The sequence below is a fragment of the Lacerta agilis genome, chromosome 14, assembly GCF_009819535.1.
Source record: "Lacerta agilis isolate rLacAgi1 chromosome 14, rLacAgi1.pri, whole genome shotgun sequence".
Classification (NCBI taxonomy): domain Eukaryota; kingdom Metazoa; phylum Chordata; class Lepidosauria; order Squamata; family Lacertidae; genus Lacerta; species Lacerta agilis.
In genome coordinates, this window is record NC_046325.1 from 1,523,025 (window position 1) to 1,545,452 (window position 22,428).

At 54.9% G+C, this 22,428-nt stretch overlaps 2 protein-coding genes across 7 annotated transcripts in view; one reads left to right on the plus strand and one right to left on the minus strand.

The window, feature by feature from the left end:
* The window catches only part of LRCH4 (leucine rich repeats and calponin homology domain containing 4), a 51,267-nt gene extending 47,521 nt beyond the window's left edge, over positions 1–3,746 (minus strand). Inside the window, 1 exon segment of the mRNA XM_033170253.1 lies at positions 3,501–3,746. Within this exon segment, the coding sequence (XP_033026144.1) occupies positions 3,501–3,693 (193 nt within the window). The 5' untranslated portion in view covers positions 3,694–3,746.
* Positions 3,747–6,535: 2,789 nt separating this feature from the next.
* Positions 6,536–17,059, plus strand: FBXO24 (F-box protein 24). Of its 6 annotated transcripts, none has more exons than XM_033170890.1 (10): positions 6,536–6,735; positions 8,043–8,141; positions 8,465–8,651; positions 8,929–9,144; positions 9,888–10,149; positions 12,699–12,857; positions 13,897–14,018; positions 15,047–15,178; positions 15,600–15,770; positions 16,591–17,059. In XM_033170890.1, the coding sequence occupies exons 1-10, from the start codon at positions 6,662–6,664 to the stop codon at positions 16,918–16,920; spliced, it is 1,752 nt and encodes a 583-aa protein (XP_033026781.1). In that variant the 5' UTR covers positions 6,536–6,661; the 3' UTR covers positions 16,921–17,059. The 6 variants fall into 6 exon arrangements, with proteins under 6 accessions (XP_033026781.1, XP_033026783.1, XP_033026780.1 ...); XM_033170892.1 differs by having other exon boundaries at positions 8,046–8,141; XM_033170889.1 differs by having other exon boundaries at positions 6,540–6,874; positions 8,046–8,141; positions 8,906–9,144.
* Positions 17,060–22,428: the final 5,369 nt, after the last annotated feature.

The window sequence follows — 22,428 nt, forward strand, 5'->3', positions numbered from 1 at the left end:
AAAAGATAGATATTGATATAGATAGCGCCATTGACTAATCCCAGCAGCATCTGAGATGGTCACAACATCTCTCTGGGTTCTTTGTCCCGCCTCTCACTGGTCCCAAGCACAGCGAGGTCCAAGTTTTCACACAACCAACAAACCTAGGAGGACCCCCCCCCCACCGCCCCACAGCTCCCGCCTCTCACAATCTTGCAAACGCAGACGCAAGGCTAGAGTCCTACATGCAATTGCCTTTTTTAATTTGCACGACTAGAGTTCTACTCCACCTTTTCTCCAAGCAGTTCAAGGAGGCGTAAACATTTCTTCATTTTACCCTCACAACCACCCTGTGCGGTAGGTCAGGCTGAGAGTGGGACTGGCCCATGGTTGCCCAGTGGGCTTTATGGCCCTGTGGGGATTTGAACCCTGGTCTCCCCCAAGTTCTGGATTAATGTTTGACCACTACATCAGGCTGGCTGAACTCAAGTGTTCCTTACTTCTGGGCAGGCATTGCGGGGGGTTGGACTGGATGACCCTCGGTGTCCCTTCCAACTCTACAATTTTATGATTCTATGACATGGATAGGATTTTGCTATAAACTGCAGAGGAAAGTAAGATCAGGATGACTGCAAAAGAGGCATTCACACCCCAAAAAACCTCAGAGGCGACTTGGTCTGCTTCTGCACCGCCACTTCCCCATGACCTAATTCTGAAGGGATGGAAAGGGGCATGCTGCTCAACTGTTTCTTCCCACCCCAAGGACAGAAGTCATTACCTCATGCCATCTGTGCTGAACAAAAGAGGAAGAGCCCCCTGACACAGTGGCGCCATCCTTGCCCACTGGAACTCCCTGCCACAAGACCCAGCGTTGGGAAGCAGCTTGGCTGCAGCCCAAAGAGGGCTAAACCAATTCATACCTGCTACCTGTCCTGACCAGATTACCTGTGGGATACCCGCAAGCTGGATTTGTGTGCAAGAGCAAGTCTCCCCTCCTGCGGTTTCCAGAAACTGGAATTTGAAAGCAACTTGAGGAAGAGGAGAAATCTGTCCGTGGGCCACTTAGCGCACAGAACAGGCTTCTGCCGGCACACCTCTAGCTTCCGGGCTTCCGGGAACCATTTGGTCGGCTGCCGTGGGAAAGAGGATGCCGTCCCTGATGGATCCTTCACCTGGAGGGGTTGGGGAATGAAAGCAGGGAGATCTCTCAGCAGCTAACTTCAGACCGGAGAGCAACGCTAGCCCCGGAAGTCATTTCAGCAGCCAGCTTGGGAGGCTGCGAGAGCAAAACACGCTGCACAGCCTCTGCTGACTCACCTCTTCCAAGGGGGGGGGGAGATATTTCCCCCTCCTCCACACCCCACCCCCAGCCCCCCTACCCACCAAGCAGCACTTGCGCCAAGAGAGGGTGCGGGTGGCAGGGATTTGCGGGTGACAGGAGGCCTCCCCCACTCCAAATGGCAGAAGCATTGCGGGGGGGGGGCGAGTGGGAGAGAAGAAGTCAGCCATCGACAGCAGAAGCAGCACATTTGCGTGAGTCTGCGAGGAAGCTATGCAAAGCGGCACAGGAAGAGAAAGCGAGGCTGGTGCATGCAAAGGAAGGCTCCCCGTCTTGCCCCTGGGCTGCTCTCCCCCCTCGCAGGCTGTCTCTGCCACAAGTGTCACACGCTGGAAACCAGAAGACACCCCCCCAACACACCTTGGTTGAAGCAGTTGCTGTCGCTGCCACCACCTTCCTCCCCAAAGAACAAGAGACCAGGGTGGTTTTAGTGCCAGAAAAACATAAATTAACTCATGGCGTGTTCCTTGTAAAAAAAAAAAGGAAGGATTCGGCTGAAGACAGCCTGTTGTGTAAGCCGACTTTGAAACGCTCTCCTTGCACAGAGAGGGCAAGGCGGATGCCAAGGCTACCCGCTTGGGAATGGCAGCGGAGGGCAGGAAGGGGCCTTTCTCTCTCCCACCCCCCACTCCCCATATCACAAAGATCTGCCAAGCAAGGCTCGGCTTCTGCAAGAACCAGAGATTCATTCTCCGGAGATACCATCAGATACGCCCATTTCCTTCGCCAGAAAGAGAGAGAAAAACCTCGCCCTCAAGGTGAAGGAAGTTGCCTGCCTTGGCAGAGACACTCGAACGCACTCACTAAAGTCTTTCTGCCAACTCCACTGGGGTGCTGAGGCAGGAACAGGGAGGCTGTGGCCCTCAGATGGTGGCGCACTACAACTTTCGGCATCATGTCACCCACGCTGCCGGAGGCGGAAGGGAGCTGGAGTCCTATGTGTGGAGGGCCACAATTTCCTCCATCCCCAGGGTAGAATCATGGAGTTGGAAGGGACCCCCAAGGGTCCTCTAGCCCAACCCCCCGCAAGGCAGGAATCTCAACTCAAGCATCCATCCAACCTCTGCTTAACCCCACTCTACTGCAAATCCTGGGGGCTACAGTTCCCAGAAGCTGCCATTTGACTTTGGGTGCCCCTGTTATTTCAGCTGTAGTGACCCTCTTGTTTCTGGGGTGGGAGTTTTTCATGGGCAGAGTTCAGGTCCGGCTCCTGGGCAAAAGGGATGGACGGTACAACGAAACCGGAAGACAGGCTCCCGGCTCCTCTCGGCTTGGAGTCCCCATTCCCCCAGAGCCAGCCCCCCTCGCACGGCCTCTTCCCTCACGCACAGGCAGGCGGGAGAGATGGGATATCCTGCCTGCAGGACCTGGGCACCCCCGTGTGCAAGATTCTGCCACATCGCTCCACAACCACCCCAAACACCACTTGGCATTCCAACACGCAGCGGCAACCTAAGTGCCTTTCCTCACGGAGGACAAGGGAAAGCCTTTGGAACTCCACAACACAAGAGTGACTGGAACTGGCCAGGAGGGCCCAAATACGACTCCTTGCCTAGCCCATTCTCATCTTAGCCTGCCTTGCAGGGAAGTTGTGTAAATAAAGAGGAGGCGCTGGGGAATCTGGATCTAGAAGCCCCCTCAAATACTCTGCCATGCCTTGGGGGGGGGCAGTCAATCCCTCTCAGGCTAGCCTACAGCACAAGGTTGTTGTGGGGATTAGATGAGGGCAAGACCAGGGTTCAAATCTTCCACTCAGCCCCCATGAAGCTCCCTGGGTGACCCTGGGCGCCAGTGCCTCCGTCTCAGTCTCACCTACCTCGCAGGGTTGTTGTGGTGGCAGGAATAAATTATCATGGGGGGGGGGGGGACCATGCACAGACCAACTTGGAGGGGGGGAAAGATGCGATACCAGCGCAATACAATCAATCGATAATTTCGAAAGTGGGTGTTTTGGGAGGGGGAGGGCGTGGCCAAAAGAGGGGAGTGGCCAGGAAGATGAAGACCCCCTTAGGGGAGGGGGAAGTTTCTCCACCTGTGGGCGGAGTTGGCAAAGGGGCGTGGCTAAGGGTTGGTTGCTGGGAAACGAGATGGGAAAGGGAGGGAGCGGAAACGGTGCTCCGGGGGCGGGGTCAAAGGCGCGTGGCCGGGAAGGGGGGGAGGTGGGCGTGGCCGGTCTGCTCACCCGCTTGCGTGGTGTCGCTGAGGTCCCAGCGCCGGGCTGCTCCTCCGGGGAAGTGTCTCAGGCGCCGCCCGGCCAGGCTCAGGCTGCCCGAAGCCGCCGCTTCCTCCAAGGCCCGCTCGGGCCCAGGGAGCGGGCCGGGCAAGGAGGGGGAGGGCGGGGGCAGCGCGTCGGCCCCGCCCTCGCCCGCCGCCATCCCGCAGGCTCCGCTGTGCTCGCTGAGGCAGCCGCTGGCCGAATGAGAGCTCGCGGGCAGGAGCGGCGAGACCCCAGCCAAAGGGGGCGGGTCCTGAGCAGCCGCCTTGGCCTATGAGGAGCCGGCCACGCGGGGAGCCACGAATCGCGGCGCGTGAGGCGGGGCGCAGCCGAAGCAGGCAACCAATGGCGTGAAAACGGGCCGTGGGGTTCTTCCTCCTTTCGCTCCAATCAAGTGCTCGGGCAGAGGAAGAAGTGAGGGGGCGTCGGTTGGCGTCTAGCCAATGAGAGATCCGTGAAGGGCGCTGACTACCGCTTCGGCCAATCCATTACCAAGGAGGCAGTTCCTAAGACCCACCACCCCCAGACTGAAAGCGCTCCGTGATTTTGCCTCGCGCCTCCCTCAGCCAATGGGATTCATAGAGGCAGGGCGTGAAACTATTGACCAATCATTAAGCAAGCAAAGTGAGTCCGGGCTTATCACAGCGCTCGGAAGGAGAGGGAGAAGCGCGACCTATCAGGAAAGTGGCCACGCCCACCCGTAATTTTGGCGCCAAGGTTGAAAGACTGAGGCGGCCTGAGGTGACTGAGGCGGGGCAGGTCCTTCGACGGCCTTGTGGTAACAAGGGGGCGAAGAGTGGCAGCGAGACGGACCAATCAGCAATTTCCCTCTGGAAGAGTGGTTGCTGGGAGTCTGAGGGAATAAGACGGAGGCCAATCAGATTTAGCCTCACCTCAGCAGAGGCGGGCACTAAAAGTTTGAATGCCAACGCAACTAACCAATCTGCACTAGGAAAAGGTGGGACGCGTTCAGACTGGCAGGCCGTTCTCCCAACGGGATGCCGGTCTGGTGGGGGGAGGGGGAGCGGGAAGCCCTCAGGGAATTACGACCTGTCTCCCTTCTCTGGGCATGTGCAGAGTGCCTCCGCGTCCAAGCCCGCGCCTGAATGATGTGAAGAAAGTGAGGCGCATCTAACAGCCCAACTCTTTTGAAGCCTAGCAGGAAACTCCTCTGGGCATGTGCAGAGTGTTGATGAACCTCAATGCAGCTGGGGGGGGGGCAAGGGGGGAAGCTTTATTCTCAGATTAATTTTTATGCATTTCAACGATATATATATATATATATATATATATATATATATATATATATATACTCTGCTTCATTATGAATCTGGGACCTTGAGGCGGTTTGCAGAACCGTGTGCCATGGCTTGAGGCCTGCCTTGGCCAAGGTGGTGCCCACCAGGCGCTTGGGACTACAACTCCCACCAGCCAGGGATGTGCCGCCTGGGGGTGGCTGGGAGTTGTAGTCCCAAAGAGCAGAGCGAGCCTTGTGCCGAGGAGAGAGGCTCCCAGGCAGCCCAGCAAGGAGGCCCAGCATCATCTTTCGTGTATCAGATGCCCAGCAGGGAAGGAGGAAGGAGGGATGCCTGGGTGGGTGAAGGTGGCAGGCAGGCAGGCAGCCAGATACGGGGACGGAGGCCCAGAGGAAGGGGCTGCCAAGATCCAGCCCCTGGAAAGCTGAGATTTGCAACTGGGAGCCCCCGTTCCTCAGCCGGTGGTTTTCTCTGTATTAAAAGCAACTTTAATAGCCCGTTCTATCTTATTGTTTCATGCTTTTTCTTGCTTGCAGGCAGGTTGGGACGGCGGCCATCGCAAACGCAGGATCAGGCCCAAGTGGGGGCAGATATGGCCAGCATCCTGTTCTCGCAGCGGCCAACCGGATGCCTCAATGGGGAAGCGCCCGAGCAGGATTCGAACGCAAGAGCAACCCTCTCCTCTCCCGCAGTCCTCGGCAGCTGGTATTCAGAAGTGGCTGGCCATCCTGGCTAGTAGCCATTGAGAGGCCTCTCCTCCCATGGGAGGAAGGAAGCTCAGACCATGGCAGGTAAAAAGAGAGAGGCGAGGAATCCTTCCCTTCCCTAACCTGGTGCCCTCTGTCCAGATATTTTGCAGGAAAACTCACGCACCGGCTGAGTTGCTGAAGGCTGCAGCTGTGACACTTGCCGGTGAAAGGAGGCGTTGGGGAGCTGGAGGACAGAGCGGGCTCTAGTGGGCCAAGGGCCTGGATGCCTGCCTTCTCTGGAATTGAGAGTGGAGACTTGTGGATTATTAGAACTAGGGGGCAAGATCTAGAATTCCCGAGTCCTCTGGAAGGGTAGGCTAGAAGCTCTTGACGCTCGGAGGGTGGAACGGCCAGCTGGCAACATCAGACTTTGCATTTAGCGGCAATGTGTGTTTCCATGGTATGTTTAATCACTTTGGGCAGCTGTAAAAACATGGGCATTACTTAAGGCAGCCTTCCCCCCAACCTAGTGCCCTCCAGACATTTTTGGACTATAACCCCCAACAGCCTCAGATGGCTCAACCGTATGGTGCTGGGGCTCTTGGGAGTTGTAGTGCGGAACATCCAGAATGCACCAGGCGTTGGAGGAAGGCTGGCCCAACCCTCCCAATACCTCTCCTACTCTCAGAATAAGAGGAATCAGAAGCAACTACGAGAGTAAAGCGAAACATTTCCCCTATATGCATTCAGAAGCCACTGACAACACCTCGTAGGAGAAAGGACAGAACTGATACTGACCAATCCACCCTTTGTCACTCACCCCTTTCTAGTTTAAGAATAACCCTCGGTGCATCGACGAAGCATCTCATTTAACATATATTAACAACGAGAGGTGTCGCTATGACTCCAAGGAGAGAAAGTACCGGCCTTAACCCCCATAACTCACTACCCCTTAGCGGAGGAGCACAACAGACTGTGGAGTGCTGGTACAAATCAGAGCTGTTAGCACGATCCTGGCCCTTCGATGCACACCTTGCCTAGTCTTTAATCCCAGGACCCGGCGGTACCTAATGCACAGGTCATAAAGACAGTCCCAGATAGGTGCTGATGTCACAGTGCCCCAGTTACCAGGGGAACTCCTGTCTCTGTGAAGCCATCAGGACGGCCATTATCACATAGTGCCATGTCCCCCGGGGTGATTCACCTTGTGGGCAGAGGCATTCATAAGCCTTGGCCATGCTGGGCCCAGCAACAAGGGTGGGTCTGAGAGCTCACACCCACCGCGCAAGCGATGGCTGGGCGGGCAGACATGAGCGACAGGCGCATCGTCCGAAAATTCAGAAGGAGAAAGCTCCAGCGCTTCTCCCACATCTCTAGCATTGAGGAACCGCTTGGAGTGAGCATGCTATATTTTGGCTGCAGGGCAGGGCAGACACCTCTGTGGGGATTTTTCCAACAGCGGGAGGAGGAGGAAATGGTTCAGCGGAGCAGGGAGCTTTTCCCTTTCAGTTGACTGGATTGGGGGTGCTGCTTGATTGCATGTGCAAATTAATTTAAAATAAACTTGTCTAGCCAAATCAGTAACCAAGCTACACAATATTTTCTTTAAACTTGTAGAAATCCGCACAAGCTGACTACTTTGACAAGTCAGCGCTGTGACTCACCACGTTGTGAAAAATCTTTCAAAAGTGGGTTGGAAAAGATTTGTCACACACACAAAAAGACAAAAAAAAACCCTTCAACCCAGAATTGTATTGTGGCAATTAATTATGGCATAAGCTTTCATGGACTACTACAGAATGCAAGTCACACTCTCGTCATGCCTGTGTGCCCAAGTCCAGGTCCAACGCAGCAAAGCAACTGCACGACAACTTTGTGTTGCCTTTGCTATGTGAAAGAAGTGTCACATAAGTTGTTTCTAATGGGACAAAGTAGCTTTTCCACATCAAATGTGTAATTATCTTCAAGGGAGGGAGAAAAATCGCAGCTAGATGTTGATTTCTAACGTAGGGTCCTGTTGCCTCCTGGTGTGCAACCAGGGAAATGCACTTGCAAGGCTGCCCGCTATCTCTCGAGGCACTGCTGCTAACGTTCTTCCTCCATCCGCAAGGCAGATATGAATTATTATGAAACTGGTTTCACCTTGATTGAATGAATCATGGTTTCCCTTAAAGTGCCCTGGGCAATCATGGTTTTGGGCCGGAGCTGAGAACGCTTTGGCAGAGATTGTGAGTCAGCCCACTCTTGGAACGCAAGACATGATATGACAGAGGAAGCCCCTGGACCGGACAGAATCTTGTCACTCTCTTCTGTGGGTGTGACAGCCAGAAATTCAACTGGGGGAGACATTTTTCTGACACTATGTCCATGTAGTGATGGGGAAGCTACACCTTGTGAAATTCTGCTGTGCAGTTTTTAAAGGCAAGGGATTCCTAGGGATAGCAAAACTTGAGGCCCAGCACTTTTCTGCTTTGAAACTAAGCCCTGAAAGAGAGGGGGGGAAAGATTCCTCCTGGCTGCTCACACCCTTGCCTCCCTCTCCATCCTCCTTCCCCTCCCCTCAGCAGCCCAAGAAGAAGCGGCGCAGCTCATCCACTGAAACCACAGAAGACAAGAAGGGCAGAGGAGATTCCATCTCTATCCAGGTCTTCCCTCCAGAACTGGTGAGTGAGGCTGCCTGGCTGTGGTTTAGGAGGTGGGGACAGCAAGATCATAAAAGAGCCTGTTGGATGAGGCCAATGGTCCACCTGGTTCCAGCATCCTGTTCTCACAATGGCCAACCAGGTGGCCTTTATGAGAAACCCGCTAGATGGACCTAAGCATAAGAGCAACTCTTCCCGTCCGGCAATTTCCAGCAACTGCGATTCAGAAGCATTGCTGTCTCCGACTGCGGAGGCAAGGCAGAGCTAACAGCACACTAGTCCAGCGAAGTGTTTGTGAGACCCTCCCTGCGCTCACCTTGACTTGAGTCCCTCCTTCTCTCCAGCTGTACTACATTATCTCCTTCCTGCCTGTCAAGGATGTGGTGGCTCTGGGCCAGACCTGCCGGTACTTCTATGAGGTGTGCGACAGTGAGGGGGTCTGGCAGAGGATCTGCCGCCGCCTTTCTCCTCGCCTGCGGGACGAGAACTCTGGTGGCAGCCGGCCGTGGAAGAGATCGGCCATCCTCAACTGTCAGTATACCTCAGTGGTGAAGCGGAGGGCAAGAGGAACAGGGGGAGGAAGGGGGTGGGGTTTTTTTTTTTGGCTGTGTGAGAAAAAGCCCTACATCTGCCTGGGCTGGGGGCAGCTGAAGAGGGTTGGCCGATCCCGCAAAAGGGGATCCCATCCTGCCCCCATTCCCCAGGGAAGGGAGCTGTGTAGCCGTGGCAGCTCCTTCAGACAGACCCACTTGCTCTGCCCCTGGGGGGGTCTCTCTGTCCCGCAGACACCAAGGGCTTGTACTTCCAGATGTTCAGCGGCCGCCGGCACTTTGTCAGCAAGACGGTTGCCCCGCTGCTCTCGCACGGCTACCGGAAGTTCTTGCCCACCAAGGACCACGTCTTCATCCTGGACTACAACGGCACCCTCTTCTTCCTCAAGAACGCCCTGGTCTCCTCTACCATGGGCCACATCCAGTGGCGCCGCGCCTGCCGCTACATGGTGCTCTGCCGCAGTGCCAAGGACGTAGGTGCCCGGCAGGAGAGAGGAAACCCTGCGGTGGGGGGGGGGGCTGCCTGTCCCCACTGCTTCCCAGAGGCGGAAGCAGGGCAGGACATCCCAGAGCCATGGCCTGGCATCGGAGCTGTGGGCAGAATGCAGTCCCGGTTGAGAGGGAGGGCAACCTAGGTCAGCTCCAGTTATTGCTTGCCTGGCCGCCTGCCTTGAACAGCTGCTTGAAGAAGTGCAGCTGACCCCATTGGCCCCTACCCATCTTGGAGGGAGCTGCAGCGGGTGGGGTTCAGAGAATGATTAATGCTACACTGGAGGGAAGAGGAAAGGTGCCATCTGCCTTGAAGGAGGCAGTGGTGGGCCAAATGCGGGCCAATCAAATCAAATCATGAAAAGGTGGAGGTGTTATGTTTTCAAGTCCAGGAGGTCCATAGCCTGGACCCAAGTCTGTCGCTGAAGGCTCAGGTGCCTAGGAGTGCCTTTTTCGATGTGAGCTCCACGCTCTGGGCACTTCCAGACCCTTTAGTACCTCTCTTTAGGGAAAGGCGTCAAGACAGTCCTGCGGCACCCCAGTTTGTTTCACCAGAAGCTGGTTGCCCCAGGGCTCTTTGTGAGAGGGGAGGGTCTTCTCTGCCACCCCTGAGCGCACAGCCCGGACTTCTTCCCCCTCTAGATCCCTGATCAGTTCCTGCAGCATCCCGGGATCTCCGGCCTCCTGACTCTGAGTGCCTCCTCCCTCCTCCTTCTTCTGCCTGCAGTTTGCCACGGACCCCCGGAGCGACACTGTGTACCGCAAGTACCTGTACGTGCTGGCCACCCGTGAACAGCCGCTTACGGCAGCCGTGGGGCGCAGCGAGGGCTCCAGCCCGGCCGGCAGCGGGCGCCTCTGCGACTGCGTGGAGGTCTACCTGCAATCCAGCGGGCAGCGGGTGTTCAAGATGACCTTCCACTTCTCCATGAAGTTCAAGCAGATAGTGCTGGTGGGGCAGGAGACGGAGAGGTCCCTCTTGCTCCTGACAGGTGAGCCCCTCTCCATAGAGACAGGAGCAGCAAAGCAGGTCATGTGGCAAGAGTGGCTGCAGGGAGAGAGAGAGAGAGAGAGAGGGTATAAACACAGCAAAATAGAATAACAGGTGCCGAATGAAACAATACAGAAGTAGAGTAAGAGGGGATATCTGGAGCCAAATGTATAGAGACAGGAATCCATACCAAAAAAACAAATGTAATAAATTAATATCGCAAAGTTCCAAGTAACACAAATGGGTTTACATTCTCCGGTAACTTATTACTCCAGTACATTAGGTGAAGACTCCATTTGTCAATGAATATATCATATTGTTGTTTATCCTCTCTGGTTCTTACCATGTGCAGTCGTACCTTGGTTTTTGAACACCTTGCGACTCAAACGTTTTGGCTCCCGAACGCCACAAACTTGGAAGTGAGTGTTCCAGTTTACAAACATTTTTTGGAAGCCGAACATCCGGCACGGCTTCCACTTGAGTGCAGGAAGCTCCTGCAGCCAATCGGAAGCCGCACCTTGGTTTTTGAACGTTTTCAGAAGTCGAACGGACTTCCGGAATGGATTCCCTTTGAGAACCAAGGTACGACTGTATCTAAGCTTAACCAAACATACGGTGTCCCAGTTTTTAGATACCCATTCTCTCATGGACTGTGTTCTCATTTTAATTCCCGTTTTGAGAAATAATAATTCTGGCAGCAGTTAACTGCTAACGGTGGCTGCAGTTTAACAAACGCTTCACAACCTGGACCTCATTCTCACAGAGGGATGTGCGAAAGCAGCGGTTCCCAAACTATTTAGTTTAATTAATTCAGCAAAACAAATGAACTTGAACTGGCAATAGTACCACTCTATTCTGCCTTGGTCAGAATAGACCACACCTGAAATATTGTGTTCAGTTTAAGAAGGATGTTGAGAAGCTACCAAGGAGTGTGGTGGAGTCTCCTTCTTTGGAGGTCTTGAAGCGGAGGCTTGACAGCCATCTGTCAGGAATGCTTTGATGGTGTTTCCTGCTTGGCAGGGGGTTGGACTGGATGGCCCTTGAGGTCTCTTCCAACTCTAGGATTCTAGGATTCTAAGCTGGAAGGTGCGTGGAGGAAGGCAACCAAGATGATCAAGGGTCTGGAAACCAAGCCTGATGAGGAATGGTTGAGGAAATTGGGGGTGTTTAGCCTGGGGAAGAGGGGACTGAGAGGAGACATGATAGTCATCTTCAAATATCTGAAGGGCTGTCACATGGACGAGGGAGCAAGCTTGTTCTTCTCCTGCTCTGGGGGGTAGGAATCGAACCCATGGCTTCAAGTTGCAAGAAAGGAGATTCTGACTAAACATCAGGAAGAACTTTCTGACAGTAAAAGCCGTTCAACGGTGCAACAGATTCCCTCAGAAGGTTGCAGACTCTCCTTCCTTGGAGGTTTTTAAGCAGAGGTTGGATGGCCATCTGTCTTGGGTCCTTTACTTGAGAATCTATGGGTGGGCCTGATGAAGTGATGCAGTTCCCCCAGTGTCTGGTTTAAAGTCGCTTAGCAGGAGTCTTAAATCTGGAGGACCACATTAAAGCCGCGTTGCACCAAATATGCTGCTGGAAATGCAACAAGGGCCTTCTTAACCCCTGTCCCTAGTGCAGGAGAGCAATCAGAAATAGCTTTGAGAGCCGTAAGGGCAGCGAAACGTTAAATGCGAAACAAGGAAGGTGTTTTGCTTTAGGCTCTGGCCTAGTCAGTCATATATAAACGATGCATGCACTTCTGTACTGGAGACCCTGAGATGCCCTCCCTCGAATTTGGCTGCATCTATAGGAGTATAGCGTCTAGATCAAGGGAAGTAATAGTACCACTGTATTCCGCTCTGGTCAGACCTCACCTGGAATACTGTGTCCAGTTCTGGGCACCACAGTTCAAGAAGGATATTGACAAGCTGGAAGGTGTCCAGAGGAGGGCAACCAAAATGGTCCAAGGCCTGGAAACGATGCCTTATGAGGAACGGCTTAGGGAGCTGGGTATGTTTAGCCTGGAGAAGAGAAGGTTAAGGGGTGATATGATAGCCATGTTCAAATATATCAAAGGATGTCATCTAGAGGAGGGAGAAAGGTTGTTTTCTGCTGCTCCAGAGAAGCGGACACGGGGCAATGGATTCAAACTACAAGAAAGAAGATTCCACCTAAACATTAGGAAGAATTCCTGACAGTGAGAGCTGTTCGGCAGTGGAATTTGCTACCAAGGAGTGTGGTGGAGTCTCCTTCTTTGGAGGTCTTTAAGCGGAGGCTTGACAGCCATCTGTCAGGAATGCTTTGATGGTGTTTCCTGCTTGGCAGGGGGTTGGACTGGATGGCCCTTGGGGTCTCTTCCAACTCTAGGATTCTATGATTCTATGAATTACCAAACCTGGTCCTCCCCTTGCGGGGAAAGGGGTGAATACAGAGTGTATGCGCAGGGCATATGCAACAAGGCCCTGGCCTGGTCCCTCGCGCCGGACTCCTTTGCGCGTGTGGAGGCAGCCGAATTCCACCGTCACTTTTTTTGTGGGGTGTTTTGTTCCCCCCCCCCCACAGAGGAAGGGAAGATCTACAGTTTGGTGGTGAACGAGACCCAGCTGGACCAGCCGCGCTCCTACACTGTGCAGCTGGCTCTGCGCAAAGTCTCCAAGTGCCTCCCTCACATCTCCGTCCGCAACATGCACTCCAACCAGAGCAGCGCCGTCTACCTCACAGGTAAGCAGAAGGTGCCCGCCAGCCAGGCCAGTCTCTGCCCAGAGGCCGCCACAATCAATAGGGTCCAGAAACCAAGCCTTATGACGAACGGTTGAGGGACCTGGGCATGTTTCACCTGGAGAGGACAAGAACCGAGAGGGGACAGGAGAGCCGCCTTCAGGTTTCTGAAGCGTCACACAGAAGACGGAGCAAGCTTGTTTTCTGGGCCAACAGATCCCAACCTGACAAGAAAGGAAATTCCAACTATTGAAGCTATTTGACCGTGGGGCAGATTGCCTGGGAGCCGGGTGGACTCTCCTTCACCGGAGGTTTTTAAGCAGAGGTTGGGTGGCTTCCTGTCAGGGATTCTTGAGCTGCAATTCCCGCATTGCAGGGGGGTTGGACTAGATGACCTTATAGTGGGCTGTACATGCTCCTCAACTTTGTGCCATTGCTGTCACTATTGGCCATTCCTCTGTCCTCATCAAGAGGCCAGGGATCACATGTGGCAATGTGGTCTGCCCCCAAGAGGTGATATCAGAAAGCCCAAACTGAGCTGAGAGAAGGCTGAGAAGTGGAGATTTGGAGGGGGGTGGGTTAGGTGGAACCTCCAGAGGTTGCATGCGGAAGGAACCGGGGTGGGGGGTGGGGGTGGGGGGAGGCTTTGGTTGGAGAAGGAGAGAGGCCTTACCAGTTATTGGTTCCAGTGGCCCCTATTTCAGCTCTGAGAAGGAGAAGCTGCATCAGAGGCAGCTTAGGAGAGGGACCATGGATGAGAGTGGGAGAAGGCGGCAGTGGGGTGGTGGGGTGGTAAGAGCCAAGTCTGCCTGAGCAAGTGGGGCTTAAGAGAAAAGTAGCGGGAGGGCACCATCCTGAAAGCAAGGAGCAGGAGCTTGAACCCAGTGCAAAATGCCACAGGCAGCCACTGCAGTGAGGAGCCCTCCACCAGCCCAACCCCAACCTCCTTGCCTGGGATAGTTGGATTCTGCTCTGGGAGAGCCCTTCTGCCTCTGTGCAGGGCTAGGGTTTGGTCAGCAACGATCTTGTGTCTCCTCCACAGACGAGGGCACCGTCTACTTTGAGGTCCACTCGCCCGGTGTTTACCGCGATCTCTTTGGCACCCTCCATGCGTTCGACCCGCTGGATCAGCAGATGCCCCTGGCCCTCTCCCTCCCGGCTAAGGTAACCCAGAGGTGGGGCTCTGTTTTGCTCCCCGCCCTCCTGGGGAGGACTTACTTCTTCTTCTTCATGGAATTTGTCACTCGCTTTATCTTGCCCAGGGCACCGCAAAGCAACTTAACAACCATCCAGACAGACAGAAAAAGCCCACCTTGCATGCCACCCTAATCTCTGAGCAGTGCAAGATTCCAGGGGTTCCCGGTGCTTACCCAGGGTCCATGTTTCCTTTTGAAAATGAGGCACAGCAGAGACTGCAGTGTCTTTAGGATATACGGTTTATTTAGAAATATATAGCAGTACATGAGCCTACAGTGGAGGGGTTCATAGCAAGAGGGTCTTGTAGCCAATGACATTGGATTCAAACAGACACCAGACCTGGATCTCAAAAGTTGCTCTGACTCGCCTGCTTGCTGCTTTGTCTCTCTGCCACATGACTCTTACCCAATTCTCACATTGCTTCACCCATTTGCCATCTCAAGCCAACTCCTTTCAATCCCTTTGTTCTCTTAATGGCCCATCGCCCAGGCAATCGCCTCAAAACAGGAGGAGAGCCTGGCTTAATTAGCTCTTAGCACATGCTGGATCAAATAATTAGAAGTGTCTGGCATGCGGCTTAAAGGAGTCTGACACTTGCTGGGTCCAGAGATGAAAGTGGTCTGACACCAACAAACAAATCTTCCTCACCTGGTGCCAAAAAGTTGCTGGAAACCACAGAAGGAGAAAGTGTTACTGTGCTCAGGTCCCGCTTGCAGGTTTCCCATTGAAGCATCTGGTTGGCCAACATGAGAACAGGAGGCTGGATTAGGCAGGCCAATGGTCTGATGCAGCAGGCCCTTCTTAGACTCTTACAGAGAGGGAACTGCACTCTGCATGTGCTCAGGGGCACTGATTGATTGATTAATACCATGTGTTTCAAGGAGCACTGGTGACAAGATTCAGGCTGAATATGATGGGAGTCCTACTTGAGATTAAGCCCCGTGTCCTCACTCAGGCCTTAGGTGTGGGTCAGACTCTCTCCCGCTTTGTGGCAGGTCCTCAGCTGTGCCCTTGGCTACAACCACCTGGGGCTAGTGGACGAGTTTGGGCGGATCTTCATGCAAGGAAATAACCGTTATGGCCAGCTAGGCACAGGCGACAAGATAGACCGCGGGGAGCCTGCCCAGGTGAGAGGAGAGCAGACCATCCTTCCGGGGGGGGGGGGACACCCTCAGAGCTCCAGGAAGCATCTGAGCCTTTGCAATGTTCTCATGGCCATTACTAATTTGGGTCACCTGGCATTCTGGTCTGGGCAGAACCAACTTTATGGGCCGTGTCACGCTCAAATCAGGCATTGTGACACTGTAAGAAGGTTGTCCCTTATCAGCCTTTGAGTCTCCTTCATGGGAGGTTTTTAAAAGCATAGGTTGGGATTGTCTAGCTGGGATTCCTGCATTGCAAGGAGTCAGGCTAGATGGCACTCAGGGTTCCCTCCCAACTCTACCATTCTGTGGTTCTACGCCCCATTTCACCTGAGCCTCCCTCCAGCCACCGTGGTGGCGGCGAATCCTCAGCCACGCTCTGATGCCGCTGTGCTCCCTGTTCCAGGTGCACTACCTCAAGTGCCCCATCGACCTCTGCTGCGGCCTCAACCACACGCTGGTGCTGAGCCAGAGCGGGGACTTCAGCAAGGACCTGATGGGCTGTGGCTGCGGAGCTGGAGGGCGCCTGCCCGGGTGGCCCAAAGGCAGCGCCTCGTTCGTCCGGCTGCACACCAAGGTGAGTGGGAAAGAGGTGGGATGAGGCCAAAACATGGGGAGTCAGGGCCTGGGAGGTGGGCTGGGTGGGCTGCATAGCTCGGGAGTGCCTGCCGTGAAGTCTAGTCATTCCTGGCCATCTCTCCTGCCCCCTTCTTGTGTTGTCCTCCAATCTTTTCTCTGTACATGGTTATAATAATAATATAATAATAATAATTTATTATTTGTACCCCGCCCATCTGGCTGGGTCTCCCCAGCCACTCTGGGCGGCTTCCACCAAACATTAAAATACATTTAAAATATCACAGTTTAAAAACTTCCCTAAACAGGGCTTATTTTAGTGCGGCAGCACCTTCACTCTGGAACTCCCTGCCTCTTGACCTCAGGCAGGCGCCTTCACTGTGCTGCAAACATTTTTGTTTGAACAAGCCCACCCAGACATGTAGAGTGCCCATTTATTTGCAGGATCCACAAAACTGCTTCAAAACCCTGAGTGTGGTTTTATCTCCTAATCCTCAGCATCAGGGCTGGAGGGAGGGTCCCTCTTGGACACTGTCCCCAACCCCTAGGTGGATTTAAAATATAAATCCATGGAGATGGAGGAGGAGGAGAAGACTCCTAGCCAGGAGGGCTATTTGCTCTGCCTCCACAGTCAGAGGCAGCCATGCTTCTGAATCCCAGTTGCTGGGAACCACGGGAGGGGAGAGGGCTCTTGGGTTCGGATCCTGCTTGCTCGTTTCCCACAGGCACCTGGTTGTCCGCAGTGAGAACAGGACGCGGGCCTAGATGGGCCATTGGCCTGATCCGGCAGGGCTCTCCTTAGACGCGTCTCCCCCTCGCAGGTGCCGCCCTGCGCCCGCCGCATCTGCTCCACCCGCGAGTGCCTCTACATGCTGTCCAGCCACGACATTGAGGAGGTCCCCGCCTACCGCGAGCTGCCGGCCAGCAAGGCAGGGGTGGCGTCGAGCGACACGGAGGCCATGGCTGCCCGGGCGTGCGAGGAGTACCTGAGCCAGCTGCACAAGTGCCCGACGCTGGAGGGGCGCATGGCCAAGATGAAGGAAGCCGTCGGCAGCATGCCCCTTATGACCTTCCAGAAGGACTTCTTCTGGGAGGCTCTGGACATGATCCAGCGGGCGGCGGAAATCCAGGAAGCCCCTGCGCCCAGCTAGCTGTCGCCGGTCGCGGCTCCCTCTCACCCCACCCCTCCTGTCACCCCACCCCACCCGTTATACGCATCATGGATCATGATTAACCGATAGAGAAGACTTCAGACTGAACAATTGGGCGTAAATAAAGCACAAGGCCTAACGCAGCCTCCCCTGGAGGTGTCCGTGACGGGGTAAGTGATGAAGCGGTGGGGCTGGGGCGTCCTTGGAGGAGCCCGGAAGGGGCGGGGGTGCGCGGATGCAGGGGTGCGCGTTGCCGACACTGTAATGTTCTTCACATCTGTGGTGCTCGCCTCATAAAGGACATGGGAGGGTTGGGAAAGCTTCGGGAAAGGGCAAGGCGCCTATGAGGAAAGGTTGCAGCGTTTGGGACTTTTGAGTTTGGAGGAAAGGCGAGGAAGAAGTTCTGAGTGGGCTGGAGAAAGCAGACGGCCAGAGTTGGGGGCATTGATGCTTCTGAGGACCAGTTTCTTCCTGGAAACCACAGGAGGGGAGAGCGTTGCTCTTGTGCTCGAATCCTGCTTCCCATAAGGGGCACCACCTGTTTGGCCACTGTGAGAACAGGATGCTGGACTCGATGGGCCCACTTTGCCCTGATCCAGCAGGCTCTTACGATGTTCTTTTCTTTGGGAGAAGAAAAGGCTCCGGAGTAAACCGTACACAAATCCAGAGTGGAGTCCCTAAGGCAGTTGGATGGTGCCTGGTACGCCTCCTTCTAGCAATTCCTGCAGCCAAGCTGGTGCCCAATGTCTTGCTCTGCTTTCCTTTGGGACCACACCAGCTAGGTCGAAAAGGCGGCGGGTCTAGTCATCAGGGCAGCCCAGGACCTCCAGAACTGCCACTAACGCAGCAGTTTGACTTCACACACACACAGAGAGAGAGGGGGGGGGTGCCAACAACACTGCGGGTGGTGTTGAAATCTGGGGGTGGGTTTCACAACTGGCCTCGGGCATTCTGGCTGATGACTTCCCCGCATCATCCCTGCTCCAAATTCTCCAGCGTCAGTTCCCCAGTCGAATAAGAATAAAGATAACTGAGCAAAATTTTCGCCAGGAGCATAGACACTGCAGAGCAGCCACTCCCTCGGTGGCTTCAGGGCATCGCCTGGCAATGGGGGCACAGTTTCATGTGCTCTGTCGACCTGCAGGGGCTGTCGTGCCACGTCTCTCACCCAGGGAACAAAGGCCACCTCTGCCCTCCCCCCCCCCCGCAGAACTGCCCTCTGCTCTCTGGACAAAGTCTGCTGGCAGACCGGTGCCCAGGGACACACAGGCATTGATGGAGAGCGACCGATCTTTCCAGGTCAAAGTTCCCAGCGTGCACTGGGGGAGGGGAGGGGAGGGAGAGAGGGTGCAGAGCTGCCTGGGATGAAGCTGCTGTCACAGAAGCCGTTGTGGGCCCTTCTCCTGTCTGAGAAGGGCCTTTGAAAGCTGCTGGATGTAGGGGGCCAACAGTGAGAGTCCCAGGGGGTCCTGTTGCCCACTGTTTGCAGTGCACATTCCCCTGCTAGGCAGCCCCTCTGTGCTGCTTTTCAGGAGAGAGATGTAGCGCAGCCGGGCAAGGGAAGCTATTGATCAGTCCCGGTGGCTGTATTTCAGTCACACACTGCTGTTTCCAGAGCCTCCTGGCCTAGATTGGGGTCCGATGTTCCCTTAGTGGGAGAACATTTCGATTTCAGAAAGTAGGAGAGACTAGGACATCTGAGAGGCCACAGGACTCCCAAGGTTTAACCCTCTTTCTCTCTAACTAACTGGGGCAGCAGCCTGACATTGTGCAGACCGGGATTTGCATCGTCCTGCCCAAGTGGACCCTCCGCCCCAGGAAAGATGGCTAGATTGAGTTTGGGAGGCGCTGTTACTCTGGCAGAATACCTGCTTTGCACACAGAACGCCCCCAACTGAACCTCTGGCAGCATTTCCAGGCAGGACAGAGAGAGGTGCCCGTTGGAGACCCTGGAGAGTCCCTGCTGACCAGTGCAGAGGATACTGAGCTGCAGACGGACGGCTCATTATGAGTCAGCTTCCAATGCTGCATCTGTATTCAGACATGTATTTGTCCCCTGCAGCTAAATTGGGGGTTTGGTGCTGCTGGTGGCAGAGAAATCACCAGATCCCAACCCCACAAACATGCGCTGCAAATTCTTAACTGCTCTGCTGTAAATTTCAGGCCTTATTTGGTGCTGGGGCTCAAAACCGCTTGGCCCCAGGACATAACACCTGTGCAGTGGCTTCAACAAAAGGGAGGAAAACAGCTTCCCCTGTCCAATAGATTTGGAGTGGGTTTCGGAAACTGTGCTTTGGTGATCCCTGCCTAGCCCTGAACTGCATCAGGCTGCCTTGTGTCCCAGAGGCCCCTCTGTGATTCCACTTTCACCTTGGTGCACCCTGGCCAGGGATTTCCTCCTTTTGTCCTTCGCCCCACCAGGTCTCCGTTCTATATTTAAACCCCCCTGGAGCTCCTGCTAACTTCCCACATGCTGTGATTCAGAGCAGCCTCTCAGTTCTGCATCTCACAGTGGAAGCTTAGTGGGAGGTGGGGAGTGTTCCCCCCCCCCCTCTCTCTCTTTTCCTCCGAACCCACTTCAGGAGCTTCTGGCAAAGGGCTTGAATGCTGGTCTCAGCTGTCCTGGGCCAATTTTCCATGCATCAGCAACTTAGCTCATAGAATCTCCGCCCTCATAGTACCATAGAGTTGGAAGGGGCCCCAACGGTCATCTAGCCCAACCCCCTGTAATGCAGGAACCTTTTGCCCAATGTGGGGCTCGAACCCACGACCCTAAGAGTCTCACGCTCTAATGACTGAGCTATCCCAACTCCAGGGAGCAGTCCTGGCCTGGGCCAAAAACGGAGGTGCCAGCTGCTGCCCTCCCAAGTCTTATCTCCCCAGCATCTGGGGAAAGGGGAATTCCTGCACTGCAGGGGGTTGGAATAGATGACCCCAGGGGTCCCCTCCAGCTCTGTGATTCTATGAGGGGCAACCTGGAAGGTCTGCTGGAGATGTGAGGGGCGAGAGCCTCAGAACGGCCCTGGCAGGTTTGGCTGCGTTGGCTGCCTTCGTTCTACCAGAGGCCCGAGATGGGCTTGGGGAGGGAGAGTGATGGCGGAGGGACAGCGGAAGCTGCCTTGTATCCAACCTAGCCAGGGGCGCCTCTCCTTCCTCATTCTTCGCACTGACTGGTGGTGGCTCTGCATTTCCCAATCCCAAGGTGCAATGCAGCGACCTGCTTTTGCTCTAGATTCGCGCAGGTGCAACGCTCGACTTCACCGCCTCTTTCCTCTCGTCTTCTCTCCTACCTCTCAAGCAAAGCAGTCAAACACTTTCCCTTCCTTGTTTTCCTCCCGCAAATGGCGCTGCTCAGCCAGCTTCCCCCAGGACTACTCTGGAGGGGCCACCACCAGGCTTGCAGCAGAGGTCAAGGCCAGCTGGGCAACGTGTGGCCACGCAGTGTTGTGCCGCAGCCTTGGAGTCCCCCAGAGGGGAACACAGTTCAGCTCATGAAGGCAGGGGAGAAGTAGGCTGCCATAAGAACACATAAGAGCAGGCTTCCTCAAACTCGGCCCTCCAGATGTTTTGAGGCTACAATTCCCATCATCCCTGACCACTGGTCCTGCTAGCTAGGGATCATGGGAGTTGTAGGCCAAAAACATCTGGAGGGCCGAGTCTGAGGAAGCCTGCATAAGAGCCTGCTGGATCCAAAGAGAACCTGGACCCGAGCACAAGAGCACACACACACACACCCGGCATTCAGAAGCATGTCTGCCTCTGATCTTTGAGGCAGAGCACAGCCAGCATGGCTGGTGGCCATTGACTGCCTTCTCCTCCTCATTTTGTCCAGTCTTTTAAAGCCATCTAGGTGACTGCCTCTTGTGGGAGTGAGTTCCACTGGCTCCTGAACTGAGCCAAGGAGGAGCGAAAGCCTAGTAGAGACCACCATGGCTATATGGTGAGGGGAAGAAAGGGACTCTGCACAAGGTTTTTCTGGGGGGACGGGGGAGTACTCTCTTCACCGTTACTTCCCAGGGGTGAGACCTGGACCCTTTCACACTGGCAACAGGTTTCCGGGTGACAAGCCCCGTGTGGAGGATTTGCAATGCTGGCTGTGGGCAGAGCGTGAGCCTTGCTGCCTCGCCTGCAGCCAGGGCTCCAGCCTGCAGGCTACTGTTTGGACTCTGAGATGCAAATAATCCCTTGCCAGGAAACCAATTCCCCTTGGGGCAGCCGAGGGGGATGAAGGAGGAGGCTCCTGAGGAAGGGCTTTGAGAGACCAGGAGGCCACCTCCTCCCTCCCTCCCTCCCTCTCTGCTCATTTCTCAGACAAGCCCCACCAGCAAAGAAAACCCACTTTTGGAAATTTAGCCACTCAAACCAGAGAAGGATGGGATGGAATGGGGGGGGTAAACTGGGTGCTGTGGGACGCAGCAGGGGGGGGGTACAATGCTTTTGCCGCCGTCCCGTCCCCCAGTTTAATACAGAAACTGCAGGCCCTGTTGCTGCCCTTTGCCCTGCCTGCTTTCTCTCTCCACTACCAGCAGCTGCAGTCCAGCAGGCATAGCAGCGACCTTAATTTCTCCCAGCGTTTTTGGGGGAGATATTGTGGGGGGAGGTAGAGAGAGAAAGGAAGGAAGGAAGGAAGGAAGGAAGGAAAAGTACCTTCTCTGCCCAAAAGAACAGGGAGAGCCAGAGCCCACCCCCAACTTTTCCATCCTGCAGTGACCCACCACCACCCAGGGAGCCGGCCTTTGGAGCTAGCAGCTGAAGTTTCCACTGGGGCTATTTTTGCTGCTGCTGCTGCTCCTTCTTCCCCACGTCCGCACACATTAAAAAACAAACAAAGCAAAACTATTTTTGCGCCCTTAAACTCAACACAGCTTCACGTGCACACGGAATAAATTTAGGGATGAGCGAAACCTTTTCTGAAGTTGCTCTGAGCCTGGGAATCGGGCAGATACCAGAATCGGGCAGATACCCTGCTCTGGAGAGGCTGGGGCAGCAGGGCCCCTCGCTCAGAAGAGGCTTCCGAAACCATTTCTGCTGCTGCCGCTGCTACTGTTGTTACTTGTCTTGCAAGAGTGCAGAGACTGGGGTAAAGTACAAAAATTAGATGCACTCGATAGCCCGCTAAGCACCCAAGCGAGTTGCTGCCAGCCAGGTCACCTCCATAAGAAGAGCTTGCTGGATCAGGCGAACGGCCCACCTGGTGCAGTATCCTGCTCTCACAGGGGCCCACCAAATGCCCCTGTGGGAAACCAGCAAGAACCACTCTCCCCTGCTCTTTGGGAGCCTCACTGCCTCTGACTGTGGAGGAGGAGCAGAGTCCTCACGGCTAGTAGCCTCCTTTAAAGCCATCCAAGTTGGAGACCATTGCTTCCTCCTGGGGGAGCGAGTTCAAGACCTTAGACTCCAAACTTCCATAAGCCCCAGCTGCCAGCAGGTTGGCTGAGAACTTGGGACCCCTGAGATTCTGGCTCCCGGCAGGAGCTGGGCCAGGGAGGACCTAAAGCAGAACCAAGA

What these genes read in the sequence shown, in the direction of transcription:
- FBXO24 (XM_033170888.1), top strand. Translation starts at nt 6,770, where the DNA reads ATGGCTGGGCGGGCAGACATGAGCGACAGGCGCATCGTCCGAAAATTC. An exon ending in GCATTGAGGAACCGCTTGGA is followed by an intron (nt 6,875 to 8,042) that starts GTGAGCATGCTA and finishes CCCTCCCCTCAG; the next exon opens with CAGCCCAAGAAGAAGCGGCG. An exon ending in ACCGCGGGGAGCCTGCCCAG is followed by an intron (nt 15,179 to 15,599) that starts GTGAGAGGAGAG and finishes TCCCTGTTCCAG; the next exon opens with GTGCACTACCTCAAGTGCCC.